Below are 24,510 nucleotides of genomic sequence, written 5' to 3'. Positions count from 1 at the left end.
TGTCGTGAATTTGTGGCATACTGACCAAGCATTCCCACACTTGCATGTTAGAATAAAACATTTGATTCTTGCAGTCAATTGTGTTCAGTGCATCATATATATTTTAGTACCATATAGGACCACTGCATGTTCTTTATTACTGAGTCAAAAATGTAATAGAATTGCTGATAGGTGAGTACTAATTGGTATTTTTACGTGTTGTGAATGTGTGGCATACAGACCAGCATTCCCACACTTGCACGTGCATTATTTTTTTTTCCCCAAAGTCGTTATAATATACAGTACGTAATCATAATCTGTAAGCCATTTGCAAAATCAATTTCTATATTGTAAAATGGGTTAGAAATGAAATAGTGCTGATATTAACACAATCCAGGTTGGGTCTTGCTCCCTAACCCCTACTACTAGCAAAGGTTTACTGTCACACATTGTCATTAGAAGCTAACCACGTGTAGACAGTCAATTTAAATGTAAAATGTAGCAGTAATTTCAAATGCACTGTCGCCATCCACTGGATAGTAGATGCTTCTACAGCTTGTGAATTATTTCTGCACCCGTAATGGACATGGAAGCAAGATCCACTGGTGAAGATCAATAGTAATACTTTAAAACTCCGTGGCGTCTCTTCAGGATCCAAAAGTTCCAGGACAGCTTCCAGGATTGCATTGTGCCTTGTGTGTTTATGCATTAAGACCCCCGCATTCCCCCTCCCTCCACTATTGTGATTTTTAAATCAGCCTAAATCCTTGTAAAAGGCAGTGTAACATTGTCCCTGCAGCAGAGGCGCGGTGTGACCCGGAGGATCAGTGCCAAAGCCTCTGAGTGGCTCGCTAATTCCCCACCAAAGACCTCATCAGCTGTCATCCCGGCTGGAATGGAGTCCGGAGCAAGGCGGACAAAGCTCATCCCATCTGGCAGGAAAACAACGAAACCACTGTTGCAAATTGGCCAATAGTTTTCTGCAAAAAGTATCTTCGTTCCTTTACAAAGTTAATGTATGATAATATAAAATGTTATCTTTTTAGGGTAGTGCAACATCCAAGGTTAATCCTTTTTTTATCAAAAAAATAATGTAGATTGTAGCATAACATTAACAGTCAGACTTAAAACAGTCCAGTAGCATTTTTTATGGACGCCCTTCTGTCACGTCATAGGCCATTTTATATGACAATAACGATATTTATTATTTTGAAGTGACATTAAAGACCTGTATCAATTGAGAAATGCACCTTGCTAGAATTCTTCTGTAATTTCCATGCAGCCAATATAGAGTGGTGAAGATAGCTTGAAAACTAATGAAATGAACACTGCCAAATATTGCTGCCGCTCGTGATCGCAACTTAGTTGTGCTCCATATGGGGAGCCCGGTGCCTTATAACAGTAACAAGCTGCCTGTAGTTAACTAATTTAACAGGATTTCTTTCTTCTTTTTTTTCTTTTTTTTTTTACAGAACAGGATGTCCCAATACTTTACCTCACTCAAGTGCCCGCCTTTAAACTCCCTGAGTCAATGACTCCTTTTTCCCTGACCCTCTGCCCAAATTGAAGTGTAATTCACGATAAATTGACTCTTGCTCTTTGGACTTCGGCCCAAGACCTCTATCCGTTAGCACTAATGGAGGCCAATATATAGGTAAGTGTCCGCTTTCCAGGAAAATCAATATCCATGTGACCCTTGAGGGGTTTTTTTTTCTGTGAATACCCTCCTCCCACCCAAAAAAAATCAACAATATCAGTTCAAAAGTATATTTTATGACAAATTTAAACAGAGAGAGACAGAAAGAAAATAAATAGTAAATTTTGATTCAGTAATCAGAATTTGTGATTATAGTTTTATTAATGGAAGTCTATACAAGTTTTATGTGACAGTTGTGTGTTATTGCTTATAAATGCTAAAAGTTTATATCGTACAATGTTGCGCATCCAAGATCTACTGTCTAATAGGATGATAAAAAAATATGGGTTTTACCCATTAGTTAAACAGGATACTATATCAGAAATGACCAAGCATTCCAAAAATATCATTATTTTCCACCCATTGGTTTTCTACGACACTCTGTTATGAATACAAATTCTGGAATGTTGGTTGAGTTATTCAGATATGGGAAGTTAATACAGAACTTTATAGAACAAATTCAGTCAACGCCATTGTGTAGCCCCTGGTGAAAGAAGCAGGTAATGAAAGACTTAAACTGTGCAGGAAGCAGCCAACTTTACACTTGGGAGTTGCGTCTGGAGGTTGGGGTCTGGCGATTGACTTGAGCTGTGGCGGGATATCTGGTTGGCCTCCATCGCAGCAGCAGACACCATGGAACACTCGTACGCCTGATTGTGTTTGGACCAGGTCTCCGATTCTTCGGACTGGTTGTCTCCTGACAGAAAAGTAACAATTATATTCAGGGAACCAGCTGGCCATTCACAAAAGCTTCCAGTACCTGTTTCTGATGAGCAGGATGGACATACTGCCCTCCTAGGACAACCCGTTGTCGGGAGGATGCTTCCTTTGGGGCCGTTATTTACCGCCATGGACACCTGCCAAGTCAGATTAGGATACTACTATGATGATTGGAATGCTCATGTGGTACCTAAATTTGTCCCATGAGTGAGGAAGAGTTGTTATCAAAAACTGCCTTTGAAAAGAATAGTACTCCATTTTGGAAGGCCGTATAGCACCATGGTTAGGTGATATCACTGGCGGAGCTAGGATTATTTTTCCTGGGGGCAGGGGGGGGGGCAATAATGTCAAGTTTTTTGCAAACAACCAAAATTCTTCAAAAAAATCTACGGGGAACCGTGGAAATGTGGGAAAAGTTCCAGGAATAATTGAGAAATATATCCAAATGGGGGGAGACAGTACCCCCTCCCCTCCATCTGTACCAGTGGCTAATATGCTTACCTCCTGGATGCCATCTTTTGCAATCCCCAACACGTCCTCATCTGCCACACTGGTCTCACTCACGTTATCTGCTGAAGGCTGCTTGAGAAAGAGTCCTCGAGTTCTAAACACAAGAATAGGCGACTGCAGATATTCGAAGTGACAGAGATTTCTTTTAGAGTACGATTACACCTGAAGTAGGGGACTCGAGTCACATGACTTGACTTAAGGCAGAATGAAATTGCCAATTTTATGACATGCTTGCATTAAAAAAAACGTTGCCAAAAACTCAACTTCACTTTGTATTTGTGAGACACGACTTCACTTGAAATACTTTTGGTGTAGTTTATGCAAGGAAGATTTACTCAAGGAGATATCCGGAATGCAAAGTGTCGCGTATGAATATGCCGTATGATTCATTAAGCCCCAGTTAGTCAGACTGAAGGCTTATGATCTGCACATAGAGAATCAAATTTACCCCAACTTCTGGATTATTATACATCTACGTGGAAAAGCTTTTCTTTACAGATAAAACAAGGCCTTTGCCAAGGCCAGACAATCATAATTTGTCTCAGTGCCAGGATAAGGCAGAGTTTCTGACACAACTCATGCATTGTTGTTGCTCGCCAGAGATTTAGTAAGCAAATCCAGTGTTTGTGTAGTTTCTGTCAATTTGACAGTGCTTTTAGGTAAGTCAATTCTAGAACCAGGGTAGTTGTTCAGTGTCTCATACATATCACTATGCACCAAGTGGCTTCTTTTCTGCCTCCTCTATAGCAAATACACTGAAGCACCAAACTCAAAAAGAGCGCCCAAGTGCACTTGCAGTCAAGTGCGGAATGCAATTTGAGTCCGAGCTATTGGCAGCCACGTGGGGTCATACCTGAGCGGCTCCATTTGATCGCAGCGAAATGGCCTCTTTTGATGTGTAATTGCTGTCCAACGAGCTAAACCAGGCATGTAATTGAAAGCGTGCCAGTTCCACAGAGGGGGCACTGCGATCAAGGCAAACGCAAGGACAGAAGTGCAAAGTGGGTGCGAGTCAAGAGTGCGTGGCAAACGCCAACAGCCTCGTCCATTGGCCGGCAAAACAACAGCAAAGCAAATCAGCTACTTCTCAATAGCTCGGGTGGAAATAAAAGGAAAGTGATGTTCCAGCTGTGTCGTCACTGAGCTACGCAACGCTACTACATGCAGCCACATGTGGCCCACCACACATAGACGCTCTCATCACTTTCGGCGTGCCCAATTTTCATAGGCCCTTAGTGCTTTCCTTCGTCACTGGAGCAGTCGTAGTGTATCGACTTCCAATACAAAATCGTACAATAGGCAAGGAACAGGAACTGTGTCTCGCCCCACATGGCTAGTGGATATTGTAGTTTGCCGCATACTTTTGTCAGAACATCATACTTGTCAACTCATTCAAAAGTGTTACTATTGTCTGCCTCATTGATTTCCTACAAAGACGGCTGATGTTGAACTGAACCCTAAAAAGAAAATGTCAAAGCATTTAGACCCTTCCACACACCTGTAGCAGTAGATGAGACAGGCGGCGATGGAAAGCAGGCAAATCAGGAGCACCGCGCAGGAGGCGACGACCACGTTCCTTCGCTTCTCCTCCTCGGTCTGCTGCAGCTCCCACCATTCCAAGTCACTGAACTGACAGCGCTCACCCATGTAGCCGGCCACACAGCTGCAACGGATGACCGTTGAGCAACCCATTACTAATACTATCTTTTGCTGGGATGATAATACCTGGCTAACACTGTCAGAAAGCTTTTGAATGAACGATGTGTTGATTAGTGTGCTTAAATTTGGCACAGCTTTTTTTTTGCTCTCGACTGGGGTTCATATGGCGAATTCCCGAGCTGGACTTAAGCCCTGGAATTTGCCACAAATGGCTTCTGTTATATTTACCCAGTACTTCATCTTCAATGCTCACTATGCTAACAGTAATCACTAGGAGGCTGCATTCTCAGTTTAACTATTCAATGTATCCCAGAAAGGAGCGACATGTGGAGCACTGGTTAGCACGTCTTCCTCACAGTTCAGAGGCTGCGGGTTCGATTTCGGCTCTGGCCCTCCCAGTGTGGAGTTTGCATGTTCTCCCCGTGCTCGCGTGGGTTTTCTCTGGGTACTCCGGTTTCTTACCCACTTTCCCAAAATCGCCCATAGGTGCGAGTGCGAAAGGTTGTTCTTTCTATGTGTGCCCTGCGATTGGCTGTCAACCAGTTCAGGGTGTCCCCCGCCTATTGCCCGATGACTGCTGGGATAGGCTCCAACATGCCCCTGACCCCCGTGGGGACAAGCGGTACGGAAAATGGATGTGTGCCAGAAAGATCGAGACATGGCCGTGGAGCCTTTTTTGCGAGTTTGCGGAAGAAGGTCTAACCCCCACCTCCAGTACGTCTACTCTTGGCCGGCCACCTACAAGAGGACGATTCTGCCTAGCCTGTGTGATAATGTGTGACCTTGCAGTCTTAACGGAAATCATCTAATATGTATATATGCAAAGAGTTTCATAAAGAAGGGAAGGATAGTGAAAGCAAGATAAGGGGCACAGCAAGATAATGGCATAGCTCAAGCTATCTAATTACGTGTGCCAGAGAGGCCTATTCTAAAATTCCTTCATACCAATTTGGCTGACTCCGTATTGCTCATCTGTTGAAGATTCGAGCTTCTGATTTGGGCAAATGCTTCAGTAGAAGTTGGTCAAAGTACGATAATTCGCCAAAACAGCTACCTCAAGCCAAAATGTCACACTTTGTTTAATTTCGTGCATGGGGCATTACAATTTTATAGTTATGGCATGACGAATTTGTAACACCAGTTTGTCCAATGGTGAAATTGGTGTCAACCATAATCTTTTCCAACTTGGTGGAGGAGTACTGTTGGAATGTTGAGTTTCCCCAAAATGGCAATTCCTTTTTTAGGAAGAAACACAAACACACGCCTTTCTAATAATAAACATAGTGTAAGTGTATTGTATGTTAATCTTTTTTAAATGGATCAAATCCCAATGCATTGTCAGCATACACGTAACGGTGACTTGTGTACCCAGATTCCCTGTCGTTTGGCTTTAAAATGCAGCTGCGGCTTTGACGGAACAATAGTGACCCCGACTGGTTGAAACTGTTCATTATAACCAGGAGCTTTTCTATGATGGATGTTTTTGATCAGTTACAGCAGTTATCATGTTAACAAGACAAAAAAGGTGAATTACTTGCAGGCGTAGGACTCCACCTCAGGGAAGTAGAAGCAGATGCCCTGGTACAAGCAGTATGACTCATGGGTGGAGGGGCAACTCTCAACAGAGTTTCCAGGGTGGCTGGTCGTCATCGATGGCGGCATTTTGCGTGAATCTAGAACAAAACAAACAGACAGAAAAAGGCATGATGACATGGAATACAAGTGGAATTAGCTGCAAACACTCCTTGACATGTCTGCCCGTTGCTGTGGAAACCAGTCTGGCACTTCCAGAAAGCACCTTTTGAGTTTTTATCCAGTTTTCATTCATCAGGATCTAGCATTGAACATTCATTGCTGCAATTTAATGAGAGATAACATGCCACGCGTTCCACTACATGTTATAGACAAAAATATTGGTACACCATCTGAATAAGCATTTGTGAAATCAGTGTTGCCATACCCATACTTTTCATGGTGACAAGGTTCAAAATGCAAAATCTTCTCACGGGGTTGGGGGCTTTTTACCACCCACTTTTTTCCTGGGGAAAATGCTTAAATGCTGGAGAGAATTTTCTGTTGCTCTTATGCTTGAGTGATGTACTAACTATACCAACCCACACACATGTGTCCATCACCGATGAAACCTTCGAGACAAGAGCAGGTCGGGCTGCCGGCATTAAGGCGACACTTGGCATTTGGATCGCACGGCTCTGCCGAATAACACTTGCGCTCGCCTGTGGACAAAAATAATTACATAATTGAGTATTACGATTGAAAGGAACAGCTTTTCCAATATATGCCGTAGTTACCTGACACCATCTTGTCTGTGAATGTCTTCGCTTCAAAATCCGAGTCCACGGCAGTTCTGTTCGATGGCGTTTGCGGTGTGCTTTCATCGTTGAGTGCTTTGTCTGGGAGTGATGTCACAACCACGGGCTTGTTGTCTAACCCTAGCCCAGTAAAAAACCGAGAGTCCAACATTTACAGCACAGACCTTATCCCTAACCCCACTAACAGTAACACTAAACAACCCATAACCCAACCCAACTCTTAACTCTAACTAAACCCGGAATCCAACCCCCAAGCAATCCCAAACCCAGATCCTTACTCTAGCCCCAACCTTTACTCCAACTCTTAAATCAAACCCCAAACACTAACCATAACCCTAATCCCAGCCAAAACCCCATTGAGGAGTGGTTCTAACTAAATCGACTTCCTCGTACCAAGATGGAATAAATACAGAATTGTTCATCTTGACTATTTAATTCCATGTTGATTTTGAAAACTGATTGGAAAAGTATACGTTGGGAAATTCCAGCAATCGCAACGGAAAGAAACTTCCAATTCGTTTTCAATTCATGCGCAATGGGTGGACCCTACCCCAGACCCCAACCCATTTAGAGTTACAAAATAATTATTTGTTTACTTGCTGTATTTGGTTTAGCAAGCGGATGCACCACCACAAGGGACGCAGGTTGGACCAGGTCACCAAGGAGACGTTGCAGTTCCCTCCCCGTTCGCTTGTGGACGCTCATCAGCTGCTGGTGCTCCCTATCCACCATCCATAGCCTGTCCTCGAACACGGCCAGGTCAAATGGTTGGCCTGAGACAGTCAGGAGAGGAAATCAAGCAAGATAGGTGGTATGGGTGAGATTCAATCATTAGGTAAAGATTTTAAAAAAGACCATTGCCATTTCTTAACCTCACCTACATGGTTCTCTAGCAAGATCCGTCGCTTAGAACCGTCCAGAGCGCACGTCTCTACCCTGCTTCCGTCGCACCAGTATAAACGGCTATCTGCGAAGTCAATGGTCAGACCTTCGGGTGACACCAGGCTGGTATTCACGATCACTGTGCGGTCCGTCCCATATAAAGAGCAGCTTTCCACTATAGGTTGATGTCCGATATCCGCCCAGAACAACTTCCTCAAAAAATGAAACCATGTGTAGAATATATATGATGTTTTCAATCAGTACATGTATTGAGATTTTTTTTTTCATTGAAAAATACAATATACATATAGCAAATACAAATAGCAATACAGTTTGTTGTCTAACTGACTTTTCCAGAGGATGAACTGTGATGGATGTTGGCTTGTCGAGTCCACTGCTTACTACAGTTGTCACATTGAGTCCATCCAAGGTACTGCTGACCACTGCTGACTTTCTGGAAGTGTCACATTTAAACCCTTTACTTTAAAAGGATTCAGCATAAATGGTGTTAGCTTCACATTATTTTTGACAGCTGGAAGTGTCACATTTAAATCATTTAATTAGTTCTAATCCTTTAGAACAGGGGTGTCAAACTCATGTGTGTCACGGGTCGCATCGTAGTCAAAGTTTCCTTCGGAGGGCCATTCTGACGCCTCATATTATATTCAATACAGGCGTCACAAAAAATGATGAAAAACGAGTTTTGAAATGAAGGCCCAGTAGTAAACTGTTCAAATATTTTAAAATGATGAATGCGAATAAAAATTGCTAGCAATACCTTTATGTTTTTAAAAGTGAAGACAATTTGTAATTTTAGTATTGACTCATGAAGTCGATGCACAATTTGTCTTTGCAGGCCACATAAAATGATGTGGCGAGCCATATCTGGCCCCCGGGCCTTGAGTTTGACTCCTATGCTTTAGAAGTACAATATCTGGGGGAAACGTTTTAGAAACACTTGCCCATTCAATTGAATGCAAATTTGTAACTTGCTTAATCTCATTATAAAATTGTCCATTCACACACCTCATAACAGTCCAGTAAATCTTGCGATGGATCCAGTCGACAGCCAGCCCGTTACTCGAGTCTGGACCGTCGGTAACAAGGCGTTGTCTGGACCCGCCGTTCATATGAACCCGTTCGATGATTTTCTGAGATGTGCTGGCAAAGTACACCTTTAAATGCGATGAGAGTGCACATTCAATACACTTACCCCGGTTTACTTCAACCAAATGTAAAATAAAACTGGGAAGTGTTCAGTTACAAGACCTGTACTGCATGCCCATATCTAAACAAGACCCTGTACGCTGTGCGTCTCGATTACAGCACAAACTGAGGTGCTCGATTGCAACTATGCATCATAATGTTTTTTCATCCAATACACTTGATTCATATGATCAGATGATCGGAAAGCTCTTCGGGAGCCTGATAATGATCCTGATCATTTGAATCAGGTGTTTGGGAGAAGAGAAACACCTAAAACATGCAAAGCACAGCCCTCAAAGACACCTGTCTTGACAGTATCATTGTAAGTGTTTTTGTCCTTACATGGTTTGACACTGGGTCATAGTCCAAAGATCCAATTGGTCCTCTGGGCTCATCCACAAGGGTTTGACCCTCAGTGCCATCACTGTTTATTGTCTGCACAGCCACCAGAGTGGCAACAAGCAGATATGGTGGTGGTCCTAAAGTATCAATCAAAAATTCATGTGCAAAGTTAATGAAGGCGTGTCGTGTTATTAATCAGCTGCTTCACAATACTACTGTCACGCACCAGAGGCAGTGCAGCGCTTGCCATCTTGATGGAGCTGATAGCCAGGCAGGCAATCACATAGCCACCTAGTAGGGGAGATAGGAATGCACAGCTGACTACAGCCTCCTTTGTCTGCGGAGGAGCATCCTGCAACAGTAAAAATAACAAAAGTCCACTCACTATTGCCCTAACAGGTAATATTGCAATATTCCTCTTGTGGCATTGATAGTTTTAAACATTTACGAAGGAGCAGCCATAGCCAAGTGGTTAAGGTTGTCGCCTGCCACCATGGACGCAGGCCCCCACTGAGGCACCCCAACTACTTTCCAGGCGCTTAAGTACCTAAAATGCTATGCTAAGAATGATATTTTATATTAAGAAAAACTCTCGACCTAGCCTTAACCCAAAACCAATCGTCAACCTAATCCATACTTAAACTCTGACTACTACTTTGGACTGTTACAATATGTACAATTGTATGTTAAACATTATCAACATTATTATCTCACCTTTCCTTCTCATCTAAAGAAAGAATAGTTTATTTTATTCATTTTATTTAATTTGTATTGATTCATTACACAGAAATCTGTAAGTTGGTACCTGTACAAGCCTGTCCATCCTCGTTTAATACAGAACCCTTTGGACAAACACATACGGGCCCCTCATCAGTTGCTAGGCAACCATGACCACACTCAGTGGTGTTGCCTTCACAGGATATGATCTCTGATGAGAGGGGAAAAACATATTCACAAATACAGAAATGTTACCTTGACATAAGTCAATTTGTAATCCTATTGAAATAGGTGAAAGCGTCTTGGAAAGCAGACTCTGATGCTTAGCTCACACTGGATGTACACATACTAATACGTATACACAGTAGTAAGTTATTGGTTTTATACCCACAGTGATCTTTTGTCATGTTAAACATGGTGAAGGTTGCCTGCTAAACACTTTTGAATGGACAAAGCCATTGGTCAAATATGATTCCTATCACCTTCTCATCGCTTTGTCTTTGGTAAACTTTATTTAAGGGACAAGTAACAGCAAATACAATGGAATGACTCTTCCTGATGGAAAACGAGTGTCAAATGAGCTCAAGTTGTCAATATGTGTGCACAATACAAAGTGTCAGTGTCTTGGGTTGCTCCCAAACAATGTCAGGGCAGTCTGGTCATCTGCAATCCAACACTTTTATTGACTCTGTGCAGTTAAGGTTGAGTCTGTAAGGCAAAAGCTAAAGACACAGACTAAAAAGTGTCCAATTTAAACTGACAAGCAATCTATATTTACGTAAGACAAGTGTCCCAGTACTACCTCTGCATGTTTTTTTATCCGGTAGAAGGGCGTATCCATTGGGACAAGTGCAGAAATAAGACCCTGGGGTGTTCTCACAGCCAAGAGAGCAGCCATGGTTCCAGTGGGCACATTCATTCACATCTAAGGTACACATCAGTAAATCGATTTGTTTCCAAAAATTAAGTTTGCATCAACAAATACATGTGGCATCTTCAGTAAAAAATCTTACCTTCACAATAGAAGCCATTCTTACTGAGAGCAAAGCCTCCGCTGCACTTACAAACTCCCTGCTCAGCTGTACTTGAGCACACATTGATGCAGTTTCCACTCTGTTCGTCACATCCTGATTGATAAGAGTTAGTATTGAGATTGGATCATGGTTTCCAACACTACAAGAAACAATACAGGTTTGTCAAGTACAACCTTGAAGCAGTGATGGCGTGTCGGCTGTTGGCTGCTTGTCAGGATGAACCACTTTGATATCAACCGGGACCTTTGCCATTTGTTTTAAGTTGACGTGAAAACCCTCGCCGCCCGTGTACTTGTTGACTCTTTTTATTGCTCGGGACGCAGCGTCAGTGTAATACACATGCTTGTAGAAAAGTGTTATTCTCAGCGAATCGGACCTGAGCAAACAAGAGAGAAGTGTGAAGCACACAAGTAAAAAAAGGGAAGGGATTGAAAATAACTTTGGTGTGTTTACTGAAGGGGCTGATCTATGATGTGTAGGGCTTTGCCGTTATAGTCTGAGGAGGCGATGGCACTTTCTTCTTGCAGACCAAACTGTACCCAGAACAATCTTCTGTCTCTGTGGTCGATGGACAGTGCCTTCAACTGCTGCGAGGTTTTAATCAGCCTCACTTTACCTTGTCCTATAACATCACACCGATGGACGCTTGGGATCATTCCACCAGATAGCCAAAACAAAAACCTGTAAAATATAGTACTTGTTGATTTGCTCAATTAAGAGAGATATTCATCGTGACAATTTGCCCGTATTTGATTTTATTTTTTTATTTTTATTTTATTTCATTTTTTACTTGTACTTTATACTTGTTGATTTGCTCAGTTAAGAGAGATATTCATAGTGACAATTTGTTTTTATTAAATTTTCTTTTTATTTTATTTTTTTTAATTTTGTCGTGGGGGGAGTTTCCGTGGATGATCCGCTCAGTAAACTTTAGGGCTGACATGTTCAACCTGTTCAATATGTTTAATCCTTTGTTGTGCGAAAAGCCACGGACTCCATAATGATAACGTGAAACAGAATAATATATAAGGAAGTTTGCTGAAGGTAGGCGCTATTGCCAGACAAAAAATAGAGGGGCACCTGGTTGTGTTGAGTGTTTGTATTGTGTCTCAATCATCGTAATGAAAATGAGGAAGCGTTTACAACCGAATGCAGGGACCAGAGGAACTAAAAGTTACAGTATACTATCTATTATATTTCTCGCTTGTACCCTAACATGGTTAGGTTTGAGACGTTTTTTGTTGGTCATCTCGAGTATCATGCATTTGTACCGCAAAAGCTGAGTGATTAGTGTTACCTTTTAGTGGGGTCGATGACAATCGAGCTAGGCTGAGTCAAGTGCCTCACAAGAGTCTTTTCACTTTTGCCGTTTGTATCCATCGTCTTGATTTTGCCCTTTTCCCTGCTCGTCCAGTACACGGCATTCCGAATCCAGTCCACTGCAAGGCCAGAGATGTGTTTGTCAGATGAGTAAAGTTTCTGCAGAAGAAAAGGATTTTCAAAATGTAAGAGACCCCAAATATAATTGATCTGACTAATCTTTTCGAGATGTCCAACAATCGGATCTTTGCTGAGCATGATCGAAAGTGTGTGAGTGGGGAAAAATGCTCAAGCTCAGCCCTATCATTGGTATGTGTGTAGCTCATTTAAGTGGACTGAATCCATTGACACATCCCTAATCAATAGCTTCAACGTCACCTCTCTTTGCAAGCCTCTCACGGACGTCTTGTAGATGATTCCAGCGTGCTTGTCTGCCCAGTAGATTCGTTCTTCACGGAAATGGAAATCAAGCAGGATGGAAGATGCCACCCCAGCCACCAGGCGTCTCTGGTTCTTCCCGTCCAGGTCCATCCTGTGTATGGCTTTACCATGGCCGAAGATCAGAAAAGGCTGCGAAACTGACCACAAGGTATGATTTTTATTTCTGTCTTCATAGCAGCTTCAAATTCAAGGCTGCAATGGGTTGAAGTTCTTGCTGGTTTGTGAATAAACCCTTAGCCTATAGTAACAAATAATAGTCAACTTTGCATTCATTCGGGATTTCGGGAGAACTGTGGCAACCGAGACTTCATTTATATTCCAGCAATGTCAAGGAAAAAAAGAGTTATTGAGGTTGCCTTAATCGTGACAGACCTTGACAAGTTGTGTCTGCTCTGTTGTTCTATCATGGTAATATCACTACGTGCAACCATGGATACTGCCTCAACTCTGCGGAATGAAGCAAAACAATGAGCGATGGGCGACAAACAACATAATGAAATCGAGGTTCATGGGACGGTCAACATTATTCTTAAATTTGTAGGTTGCAATCCTCCAACACTATGAGGATGCATGTGTCATTTTTGGGGGTCCCAAAATTTGGAATTTGATTCCAGTCCACTTGCCTATCTGAAAGGCCAAATTGTCTGTGTTGTAGACATATTCAGCAAGACTTTAAGTTATGTATGTACGTATGTATGTATGTATGTATGTATGTATGTATGTATGTACAGTATGCATAGATATATATGTTATTATTAATAACATTTAGTTATGTGAAAGCACTGATCATCTAAAGCAGTGGTCCCCAACCACCGGGCTGCGGACCGGTACCGGTCCGTGGGTCACTTGGTACCGGGCCGCCAAGCCGCACAGAATTTTTTTTTTTATCGACGATCAATTAATTCAGGTCAAGACACTCGTCCCGGTCACGTGACATGTTTCCCCAGTCGAGCCCGCAAAGCTAATATGTGGCGACAGGCTAACTAACCAGGCAATGAAGCATTCAAAACTGCTTCAACACATGGAGACCAAGCATCCTGCAATAAAAGACAAACCTTAATCACTTCGGGTGTCATTGTCTCCGATTACGTCTAGATGGGACCGGCTCGTTTCTGAGAAACAAACTCAGTGCTCCCACTAATTCAACGTAATGGTGAGTTTTATTTTTGTCATTTGTACTTGTTTTTATGTCAGTCGTATCATTTTATTTCATCGTATTTATATATTTATTATAAATGTATTATTTATTTATATAAATGTATTATTTATTTATATAAATGCCGGTCCGCGAAAATATTTCTGACATGTAACCGGTCCGTGGCGCAAAAAAGGTTGGGGACCACTGATCTAAAGGATTTGTGACAATAATTAAAAGATAAAAACTGCCCATATGTGTCACTACATATATTTCTATAAATCTCTGCCAGGTTTTACATTTTCAAATGATAACTTCTCCAACATTCTTTGAAAATCACAAATTCCAGTCACTGGTAAACTATTTTTGGAAAAGGGCCCCCTGGGTTATTGATGTGGTACTTGGAGGCTACCATGTTGGTGACCCCTGATCTATAGCGTGGTCAACAATGATCAGCATGTCTGCGACCAGAAAGACCAAATTTCATTTATTTGGTCTTTTTTTAAATAATCTTTGGCATTGGAGTAAGTAGGTATATTTTAAAGTGATGAAGTTACATTATTTTAGTATTTTGGTACTTGGATTATATCACTAGCTACATTTTTAAATGGGTAACTATATCAGAATACATATTTGAAGTAACCCCCCCAACCTGAAAGTCAGAAGAAAGTTGTATTGTAAAAAGTGACTTTTATAATTACAACTTTTATTCTTGTAATATTACCAGTACATCTTTTGTTTTGAGCAAGGCGCCTGTATTCACTGAAAAATAAGACTATATTCTCAAAAATGTAAGAGTGAAACAAACTCACCAACACAACTGCCGTGTCTGCCCGCCCGTGTCAACCTCTCGTTCCAGCATGCAGTGCCCAAGGCCAAGGCACCGCTATTTTGCACCGTGAGATAAATTAGTGCCGCCGTGAACGTCGCAGCCAACATAATCCCGTTTACTTTCCCTCAGGCATTCCCACAGACAGCACCAGTGTGGAAGATTTTCCCTGAGCCAAGCGACTTTCGCACAAGGACCGTTTGCATGTCACTCCGTGGCGAGAGTTAGGCGGGAGGAGACCTTACGGCCTCTCGTATGTCCCAAGTCTCAAAGTGAAGATGCTAGAAAATAGAGTGCCTTCCTCGCGTCGACCCCCATGCTGCCAGTCTGTTTTGGAAGCAAAGATTGAAATTCCTGACACCCCCTTGGTAAATTTTGCACATGCAACCCCAGCGCTGGAGCGAAACCTCCTTTAAGTCAGCGTCCCGAGCAGAATGTGGAAAATGCCAGCAATGAGAAAGGTCCCACACAATAACAATTTGGCCTCACACCTCCCTCTTGAGAGACATGTCCCTTCCCCATGTAGCTCATTCCTGATTGTCTGGGAGAGTTAAATGTCAAGTCTCATCCATCTTGTATAGCTTTTGTACATACTTAGAAATCTCACAGTGAGAACCAGTATGGAAATAGTGATGATGTCATCTCAACAACACACAACATATGTATGCAGTAGCTGTTCTGGCATCAATAGATGAACAAGGATGCATATGTAGTTAATAAATAAATGATTTCAAACCAATTGACCAAAGTGACCAAGTGATTTCAAACCAATTAAGCTAAATTGGATAATTGGTCGGGAATCACTCTTCTAGGGTAAGCAGCATCCGGAGGGCCGCAGATGAGGTAGTTTGGCGTGCCTCCTGGTGGCCCCGAGGAATATCCAGATCATGCCGGAGAGACTGCCTTGGGAACATCTCCCCTGGAAGAGGTGCAGGTAGTGGCTGGGGAGAGGGAGGTCTGGGTTGGTTGGTGACCTTGCGAACCTACCCCAGACAAGTGAAAGAAAATTGATGGATGGATCTCTATTCTAGGTTCAAGGATAAGATGGACTCACTCAGATTTGACTCTTTGGAGAGAGAAACGGGTTATACCTTCACCTGGTCACCAGCCAATAAGCGATCCATCCATTTTATCCTCACTAGAGTTGTGGGTGTACTGAAGCCTATCACAACTGACTTTGGGTGACAACAGCTCCCCAGAACCTTGCCTGATCACCAGCCAATGGCAAGGGGCATATAGACAAACAAACATTCACACCTATGGACAATTTGGTGACCTCTAGGACCCTAGCATGTTTTTGGAATGGGATAGAAAGCCAGAGTACCCACAGAACATCCATAGGATGGGCACAAAAATACCACATTGGAGAACCTGAGCCAGAGATTTGAATCCCGAAGATCAGAACTGTGAGACAGACCTATGAATCACCAGGGTCAAATTCAACTTTGGTAAACACAACAATTCCTAAATGACATGTTAAATAATGCCACAGACAATAGACTTGTTTCCTGATCCCAGCACGTCAAGTTGTCCCTGCGGCTCCTCGGTCCCTGACCGGAATGAGTAATTTCTCGAGAACGATAAGAGCTCAGCGAATTATCCCTAATTGTTTGGAGAACAACTAGCAAATGTCAGGGAGCAAAACCTCTATTCATAGCCGTTGTGACTACGAGTCATTGTCAGCTCCCAATTCACCAGTAACTTCGTAGAGCAGCATTGGAAGATTTACGCAGTTAGTCTTTTAGCCCCGCAGTGGCCCAGGCGATGACCTTTTCTCACAATTCTTCTTCCTCCTGCCGTGATAGATGATGAACAATGAAAGGGGTAATATGTTTGCTCTGTCTCGCTTTTAATCTGTGTTAGGCATCACTGGAGCCACATTTCTTCTTCTTCATTCTGGAGGTGGCTAAATCTAAACTCTTTAGCTCAAATAAAGCTTTTCATGGTTCCAGAATCCCAATCTTTATGCCCTCTAGCACAGGGGTTTTCAAACTTTTTAGGTCCAGGGATTCTTTACGGGGGAGACTTTTTTTCCCCCCAAGGAGCCCCTTAGAATCTTAACGCTAATTAAACAGTGCAAGCTCAAGTAAAAAATGCGCCTATTTTAAGAAAAAAAGTCAAAATGTCACAGTACATTTTGTAAGGAACATATTTTTCCAAAGTCAATAAAATTCTTTAAAAAAGAATCCCACGAAAGCAATTGTAATCTGTAGAAGAACAAATATATTTTTTCATGGAAAGAAGTAATTTTAGAAGCGTATAGTCAGATTTCTTCAAGGTTACACATACCGGTAAATATTGCTATTCAAGCCAAAATTTAATGGGGGAAGAAAGTCATATTTTAACAAGTGAACACCTTTTTTTCTGGAAAAAGACAATTTAATCCCTCTACATTCTTGAAAATGTATGCCTTTATTCTCAAAAAGAAAATACAACATTCCAGTAATTGTAAGCCTTTGTGCTATTAGTAATTGGTTATTATGGTTTTATTGGCATGAAGGTCCCAGCTGTAGGTTTGCACTTTTTAAAATCATGAGAAATAATATGAATAATGTATGGCAATTTAACTACAGCTCACAGACCTCAGATTGAGAACCACCGCCGTAGCAAAATGAAACATATTTCTTATTTCATTTTTCTAATCATGCAAGGCCTGCGGCCTACTGTGACCCCCGCGCCTCCTTATTTTGTTCTACAAACATAAGTGAACTCCAATCAGAAGTCTGCCCTTCCAACCAATTTCACTAATCCTCTAATTTTTCATGTCATTCCATCTTACTTTGTCAAATTATGATTATTTGACAACATTTCAGGTGAATTTAGTTTTATTATAACAAAAGAACATCATAGTCTTGAAAACAAAGATCGTACATATAAAAATGAACCATTCAGATGAGTCACATTCTATCAACATTTGTCGGGTAAGGCATATGTTGTGGGTGACAGGAAATGGCTACGAATGAATGACTTGACAAGTCTAGCATATGATATTCATATCTAACCCTTATATTTTGGCATTGAATATCACAAGAAGAAGAAAAAAACACTGCTTGGAATTGCAAGCAAGTCCAACGAAGGTGCTGGCTTGTTGTGACACTCTCAGAAAACCTTAAACAAATATAAGGCTACAAGATGGATAAGGACATGCATAACAATATCAGTCGGTCAGAAGAATAAAACTGCAGCAGTGTGAAAACTGTGGTTTCTAAATTGCAGTAGTGGATCTTTTTCCTCTTCATTTTCAGCATTTCTCTCGCTTGCACCTAATCAGATTTCAGCCTCCATTGTTACCATGTCAGTCGAATTTGCCTATGAACCTCAGAGTCAGTCGTGCTGGTTAATGTAATTTTAACTATTGGCGATGAGACTATTTTTTGAATCAGTTTTCAAATTCACCTCACAGGGCTGCTAGCTGGCTCACAATAATGTTAGCATTTTTTCGTCACCTGACTATTGATCAGCAAGCCTAGTTCGACTATCAAAACAAGTCTGTGGCAATCACATTTTGTGAAGTATTGATTGTTTCTATGATTGTGACATTAGTGGTTTTAAAAGTTGGATAAAGTTGGGTAAATCCCCACTGAAGGCCAAGGTACAGAAGCATGTATGGCCTACCACAGCTAAATCATCATCTAAATCTTTTGAAATGGATGTTTTATCTTCTCAATCTCATTTTTATAGGGATTATGAAAGGCATTTAAATCCATAGCATCTTTCTGAGGCATGGCATGCTGGTCTCAGCAGAGATACTCAGACCGGGAACTGTCACTCTTGAAGGTCATCTGGGAATCAATACTCGAGCGAGAGCACAGCAACAGTCGTTCCGACTCGTGGGTGGGCCTCCTTGCCCATAGCTCTGTCGGGTGAGGGTTCATGGTCCTTTGCTTCATGTTGATGGTCTCGAACTTGATATAGCTCTCCTTCTCCAGTTCCTCTTCATCCGGAGTAGCCTCGCTCACCTTGCAGTAGAGGGCGAGGATCTTGTAGAGCAGTAGGCCGATGAGCGGCATTGCCAAGGCGCAGGCAATGCCACTGATGATGATAAAAAATTGGTTCTGTCCTCCCTCCTCCTCATTGTCCAGCGTGTAGAAGTCAATGCAAGGGTCTTTTGCGGCAGCACTACCCTTGGCCACGAGGCAAACCGAGTATCTCATACCAGGTGAGAGCTCCTCCAGCAGAATTTTGCCACTGCCTGCAGTAGTCTCAACTGTTCTTTTGTAGTCATCCTCGCCATCTTCCCCGTACGGTGTGTAAACAACAGTGAGGGGAGAGTTCTTGGGTAGCCCCTCTGCCGTCCAGACTAAAACCGCACTGTCAGATGTTTCCTCCACAATCTCCAAGTCTTTGACCAAGTTTGACGCATCGCTTTTCTTACTGTTTTCGTCTGACACAAACTTCCGTCCACCACCACCTTGTTGGATCTTTGCAGGTTTAAGCGAACCCCTTTGAACACCAGAAGTCGTTTTTGACTTGGTTACAACTGCGGTTGTCTGGACCATGGGCACGGCCGAGGTCGAGACCGTCAAATCTCTTTCCGGATTGTACGTCCAGTCTGGACTTGTCGATCCTGTCCCGGCGCTAGGCATCGGCGTAGAGATGGTGGTGCTCATGGTGCCAGCCACTGAAAGGGAAATGGTGGCTTCTGCTGCACCCGCGTCATTCTTGGCTTTGCAAATGTAGTCCCCGGCGTCCTTGTGTAGGATCCCATGTACGCTCATGATGGACCATTGGATGCCGTCCCCTGGTGACTCTTGTACTGTAGAGCCAAGCAAGACATGTGAATATGAAGACTATGAAATGGATTTGTTTGTTTTATCTACAAGGCATAAAGCACAAGAACATTCATACATCTATTTCCTGTATTGCTTTTCCTGCTCAGCGGCGCTGAGGCCTAGAGACCCTTTTCCATTGTACTGGTTCTGCCCCGAAACAGCCTGGTCCCTCCCTGAGTGGTTTCTTTTCAATTGCACGTTTTCGAGGCGTTTATAAGGCAAGGCAAGGCAAGGCAAGGCAAGGCAAGGCAAGGCAAGGCAAGGCAAGGCAAGGCAAGGCAAGGCAAGGCAAGGCAAGGCAAGGCGAGTTTATTTGTATAGCGTCTGTCATCTGATTTGCTGTGCCATATATGCTTTGGCGAGCTTCTGTGCATTTGATGGGCTATAATTTGCGACATCGCCACATTGTGCAACTGTGATTCACATTATGAATCACTGCAAGTGTCTGAGACTTGGCCATTCAGGAAATTTTGTGGCAGATCCCTGCACAGTAAGTGTGCAGTGAAGGCTTGTTTAGTTGAACCCACCCCAGTTGATTGGGGCTTTTGTTGTAATAGACGCCATGCATTTAATTAACAGTTGGACGTGCATTGAAAAAAATTGAGAAAGCAAAATAAAGTTTACCTGTAAAGACTGTAATGAATTTTAGGTTCATCCTGAAATTTAACTCAAAAGCCAAACATTCCCAAGTTCTTGAGAATCGTGTAGAGGTAGGCAAACATTTACACCAACACTGAGTAGTACCTGAACCCATAGTGCCAGACACATATACCACTACAGTATTAGTGAACGGGGCCCCCCCCTTCATACCTGCGTTGTTGACTAGTGATCCATCAGACCGAGCCCAATTAAGGCTTGGTGTCGGGAACCCTGTTGCATCACACCGCAGGAGAACATTACTACCAAGCGGAGACGTAATCTTGGTCGCAGACGTCATGACGGAGGGCTTGACACAATTGTCAAGTTCGGCGCGCTGAAAGAGGACGCCAGATAGGTTCTCGGGTGCACTGCAGGTCAGGAACAGGTCCATGAGAACCACGGGCGTGACTGACATTTTGGATATCTCGATCAACTTGGAGAGCTTGCAGTCACAGATCCAGGGGTTGTCTTGGAGGCCTAGAAATAGGAATCAGGTGAATCGGGTTTTCGGGTGTACATATGTAGTTCAGACAAACACAGGTTAATTTTCACGACATGATAGTTTGTTGCTCGACTTGTTTTACTTTTTGTCATTTTCTTGTGGGCTATTTTCCAACCTTCATTGAGCCCAGGAACATAGTATTTTACATTTGAAATACGCAAGGCACACCCTCAAATAAATACAATACTTCGCTGGCCCAGGGGAACAAAGATACATTTTCGAAAGTAAATAATTTTCTGACCAGATTTTCTGAAATTGGCTCGTTTGCTGTGGCACATTGAATGATCTCTCGTGACAGTGGTTTGCAAGCACTGTTCTCGCCTCATACAATTAGTGTAATCACAACAAGCTACTGTGCAAGCACCTGTTGCACACAATAAGAAAACATGTACCCTGTGGATATCAAATCCCTTTAACCAGATTAGCTGTCCTAACATTGTCAGCCAGTGCAGTGCATGTAATCTGGGCCTGGCCTTTATTCAGTGTCACTCACCAGCCACGTCAATAGATTACAGCATTTCCATGTTAAAGTGAAGGAGAACTGGCAATTTGATCTACTGTATTGGCATTATTAATGCTGCTGTTTTAGATTACTCAGTAAAAACGAATGAGGCACTTTTTTACCTGTAAAAAAGATGATCTTCCTGCCTATGCCATGTAACACAGTTGAATGAACTGAATTACAGCAAGCAGTATGTTCCAAGAAGCCAATTCAATTAAACACAATAGGGGTGCATAAAATGCAGCCTTCAGTGGTTACAGGATATGAACTACATTATGTTGGTATTGTTTCACGATCCTGATAAAAATGCATAGGTATGCATAGAACAAAAAAATTCAGAACAGTCAATGTCTGAATGAATCCCACATTCATATGCTTGGATGTTTTTCAATCAGGAGGATGAATATGAGTGGAATTATCTAGAAATGAAGCATACAGTCTTGTAAATATTCTCTACTTAGATTAAATTAACCGTGGACAATGAGCTTGAACTGTGCAGCCACTTAATTAGAATTTGCTACATTGATCGTGCCTTGGCACTCATAGGTTTGGGTAATTAGAATTTGGCTATTTTAGTACCAGGTTGATGGAACCAACTGGCTGATGTACTTAGGACTGACCTGTTCGGCCATGACATGATCCTTGGTACTCACCCAGCACCACCTTTTGGGAGGTGTTCGCTGTGACCAGTTCGCCGTTAAACGGTGGCCAGATATCCATGAGGTCCGAGGGCAGGGTAGCTAATTTGTTGCTGGATAGATCCAAGTATGTAATCTTCACCAGGTAGGGAATGGCCTCAGCAGGAAGGCTGGTGAGCCTGTTGTTGTGCAGGTCTAAGGTCCTCAACAAGGGCGTCTCCTTGAGGGACTCCCAGGGGAACATAGAGATCATGTTGCCATCCAGTCTCAGCTCGTGGAGGAGTTTGAGGTTGTAGAAACTGCCCGTGTCCACTGAAGTGATAGAATTGTATGTGATCCATAGGTAACGGAGCTCCGTCAGGTAGTAAAATGCTTCCGTCGGCACTCGGCGGACAGCAGTCTTCTCCACCCGGAGTTTGACGGTGTCCACTGGGACGTTTACGGGGATGTCGGACATATCGGGGTCATTGCAGAGCACAGTCCTGTGAATAGAATTGTAATTGTAAATATGTGGTTGAAATCTGAAGAGTATGCACACTCTGCAATTATATAGAAGTACAAATACTTGTCTAAATACTTCTATTATAAAAAGTAAAGTAAAAGAGTACAGACTCTGAACTGTACTACTCATTTGTGAAAACCTGCAAATGTTAAGAGAAGTTACCTGGTTCCAGTTCCATCGCTACGTCCATGGAAAACACAAGTGCACTGCGCCGGGCAGAAAGGACGAGCCGTGTTAAAGCAGCATATCACTATCAACATCCAGAGGATTTGACGCATGATTTCACCAAGAGGACGCCAAACAGTCACTTGGCGGAGGGATCGGGAAAAAATACATCCGTTTTCATTACAAGTTCTGAGGATCCCTTCCAAAATGCAAATGGTAAATAAAAGAAAGCGCGTTCAAGGTCCATAAGCGTCGGCTGGCTGGTGATGGACTTACACTACAGGTCACCTGTGAGTTGCTAATCGCACTCCCCCTCTGCCTTACAGGGATTAGCTGAGGATTTCTTTGGGTTGTAAGGGTCACGCAAGCTCGAAGCAGGCCATGTAATCGCTAATCGGCACTTCCAGAAAGGGTTCCCCTTATGTGATTCCCACGAGGCCTTTGCAGATCCCCACTCTAGTCTTTTATTGGCTGTGTGGTACCACATTACAAGAAATTTACCTAATTCAGAGTTTGCTGTATGCTTTTAAAGTTCAATAAGTGGCCAAAACGATTGCAGAGTTTTCCTCTAAAATTGCACCAATGTTTTCTTTTGGGAGGGGTGTAAAGGCCTCATCACACTGCACTTGTTTTTTTCTTTGGTGTACACTGTGGGGGAGCGCACGAGTACAACAGTCATCTGGTGAAAGCTCACCATTTTTTGAAACGCTTGCGTCACACCCTACTAAGAAGTAACAGGGATGCTTTCACCAGTGGTTTATCGATTACTCTTATCTATCTGTATTGGTTGCGCTTGTTGACGTCACTGTGTTGCCTCCCTTGAACTGAACATTTTTCCATTCAAGGTCGTGTTCCAGTGTGCTGTGCGCCCCACAGTGACACAACAACCCCGTTGGCACACACGTACATAATGAATCGATTTGTTGACATTGTGCATTGCTAAGTGCACCAGGTTTAGAGAGTTTGATTTAGGGCTTAGGGTGGATCGTAGGGGTGTGGCAAAATACGTAAACATTTACAGTCCTGCCAAATGGCAACAAGAAACTTTCTCAATATACCGTATCGGCCCGAATACAAGACGGTGTTTTTTGCATTGAAATAAGACTGAAAAAGTGGGGGTCGTCTTACATTCGGGGTCTAGACATTATACCCATTCACAACGCTAGATGGCACCAGACATCTTTAAAGCGAATGCTGAACTTAACTCCCCACGCCAAAGCGAACCCCTGTCACGAAGAATACAAATAAAAATAGGGGTAGCACAAAGAAGAAAAATAAAAAATAGTGGTAAGAAAGAAAATAGAAGAAAATGAGAGAAGAGATAACAGAAAATGGAGAAACAGTAGGTTTATTTACCGTAATTTTCGGACTATAAGTCGCACCGGAGTATAAGTCGCACCAGCCATAAAATGCCCAAAAAAGTGAAAAAAACCCATATATATGTATATAAATCGCTCCTGAGTATAAGTCGCCCCCCCCACCCAAACTATGAAAAAAAAACGCGACTTATAGTCCGAAAATTACGGTACATTTCAAAAACCAGAAGCCATTCATTTACAAATGTGATTGCACTTTAGTTTACATATTTAAATGTTCAGATATTAAGATGTGATACAGTTTTTGCATGATTTGAATGAGGCAAAATAACTTGCTTTCTCTCTCGAATATATTGTTATAATCATTTGTTTCAGATGTACTGTAATTATTTTCTGTATAAAAATTCAATTTTGTGTTCAAAAAGTATTTTTTCAAACTTGAGTCTTGAAAAAGAGGGGGTCGTCTTATAATCAGGGTCGTCTTATATTCGGGCCAATACGGTAGTTTCTCAAGATCTGCTGTATCGTATTGAATCGACTCGTATGGGGACATGTCTCTTTGCTTTAAATATTTAAAAAAATAAGGTTGGTTTTTGGAGGACAGCGTCAGGACTGGTGTGTTTTGGGTTAGGGGGTTATTGCTGGATTAGGGTGGTATAACATTATTTATGTTT

General features: G+C 42.4%; 2 protein-coding genes across 3 annotated transcripts; both read right to left on the bottom strand.

Annotated features, from left to right (window-relative positions):
• Nucleotides 1-1,804: 1,804 nt before the first annotated feature.
• On the bottom strand, nucleotides 1,805-15,223 carry egf (epidermal growth factor). Of its 2 annotated transcripts, XM_037261762.1 has the most exons (22): nucleotides 14,784-14,855; nucleotides 13,209-13,283; nucleotides 12,774-12,973; nucleotides 12,373-12,554; nucleotides 11,529-11,756; nucleotides 11,249-11,451; nucleotides 11,055-11,168; nucleotides 10,844-10,966; nucleotides 10,130-10,252; nucleotides 9,551-9,676; nucleotides 9,325-9,461; nucleotides 8,803-8,951; nucleotides 8,126-8,230; nucleotides 7,772-7,989; nucleotides 7,491-7,667; nucleotides 6,874-7,014; nucleotides 6,679-6,798; nucleotides 6,099-6,237; nucleotides 4,404-4,568; nucleotides 2,897-2,999; nucleotides 2,436-2,532; nucleotides 1,806-2,372 (listed from the first exon to the last, which is right to left on the bottom strand). In XM_037261762.1, exons 3-22 carry the CDS (start codon nucleotides 12,924-12,926, stop codon nucleotides 2,188-2,190), a joined length of 2,988 nt encoding a protein of 995 aa, XP_037117657.1. In that variant the 5' UTR covers nucleotides 12,927-12,973; nucleotides 13,209-13,283; nucleotides 14,784-14,855; the 3' UTR covers nucleotides 1,806-2,187. The 2 variants fall into 2 exon arrangements, with proteins under 2 accessions (XP_037117656.1, XP_037117657.1); XM_037261761.1 differs by lacking the exon at nucleotides 13,209-13,283 and having other exon boundaries at nucleotides 1,805-2,372; nucleotides 14,784-15,223.
• Nucleotides 15,224-17,628: 2,405 nt separating this feature from the next.
• On the bottom strand, nucleotides 17,629-22,633 carry lrit3a (info leucine-rich repeat, immunoglobulin-like and transmembrane domains 3a). The gene is made up of 4 exons (XM_037261763.1): nucleotides 22,518-22,633; nucleotides 21,869-22,335; nucleotides 20,383-20,688; nucleotides 17,629-19,556 (listed from the first exon to the last, which is right to left on the bottom strand). The coding sequence occupies exons 1-4, from the start codon at nucleotides 22,631-22,633 to the stop codon at nucleotides 18,538-18,540; spliced, it is 1,908 nt and encodes a 635-aa protein (XP_037117658.1). The 3' UTR covers nucleotides 17,629-18,537.
• Between the last annotated feature and the right edge of the window lie 1,877 nt (nucleotides 22,634-24,510).

Source organism: Syngnathus acus, chromosome 10 (assembly GCF_901709675.1).
Source record: "Syngnathus acus chromosome 10, fSynAcu1.2, whole genome shotgun sequence".
In the NCBI taxonomy this organism is placed as follows: domain Eukaryota; kingdom Metazoa; phylum Chordata; class Actinopteri; order Syngnathiformes; family Syngnathidae; genus Syngnathus; species Syngnathus acus.
This window is presented reverse-complemented; position numbering and strand designations above follow the sequence as displayed.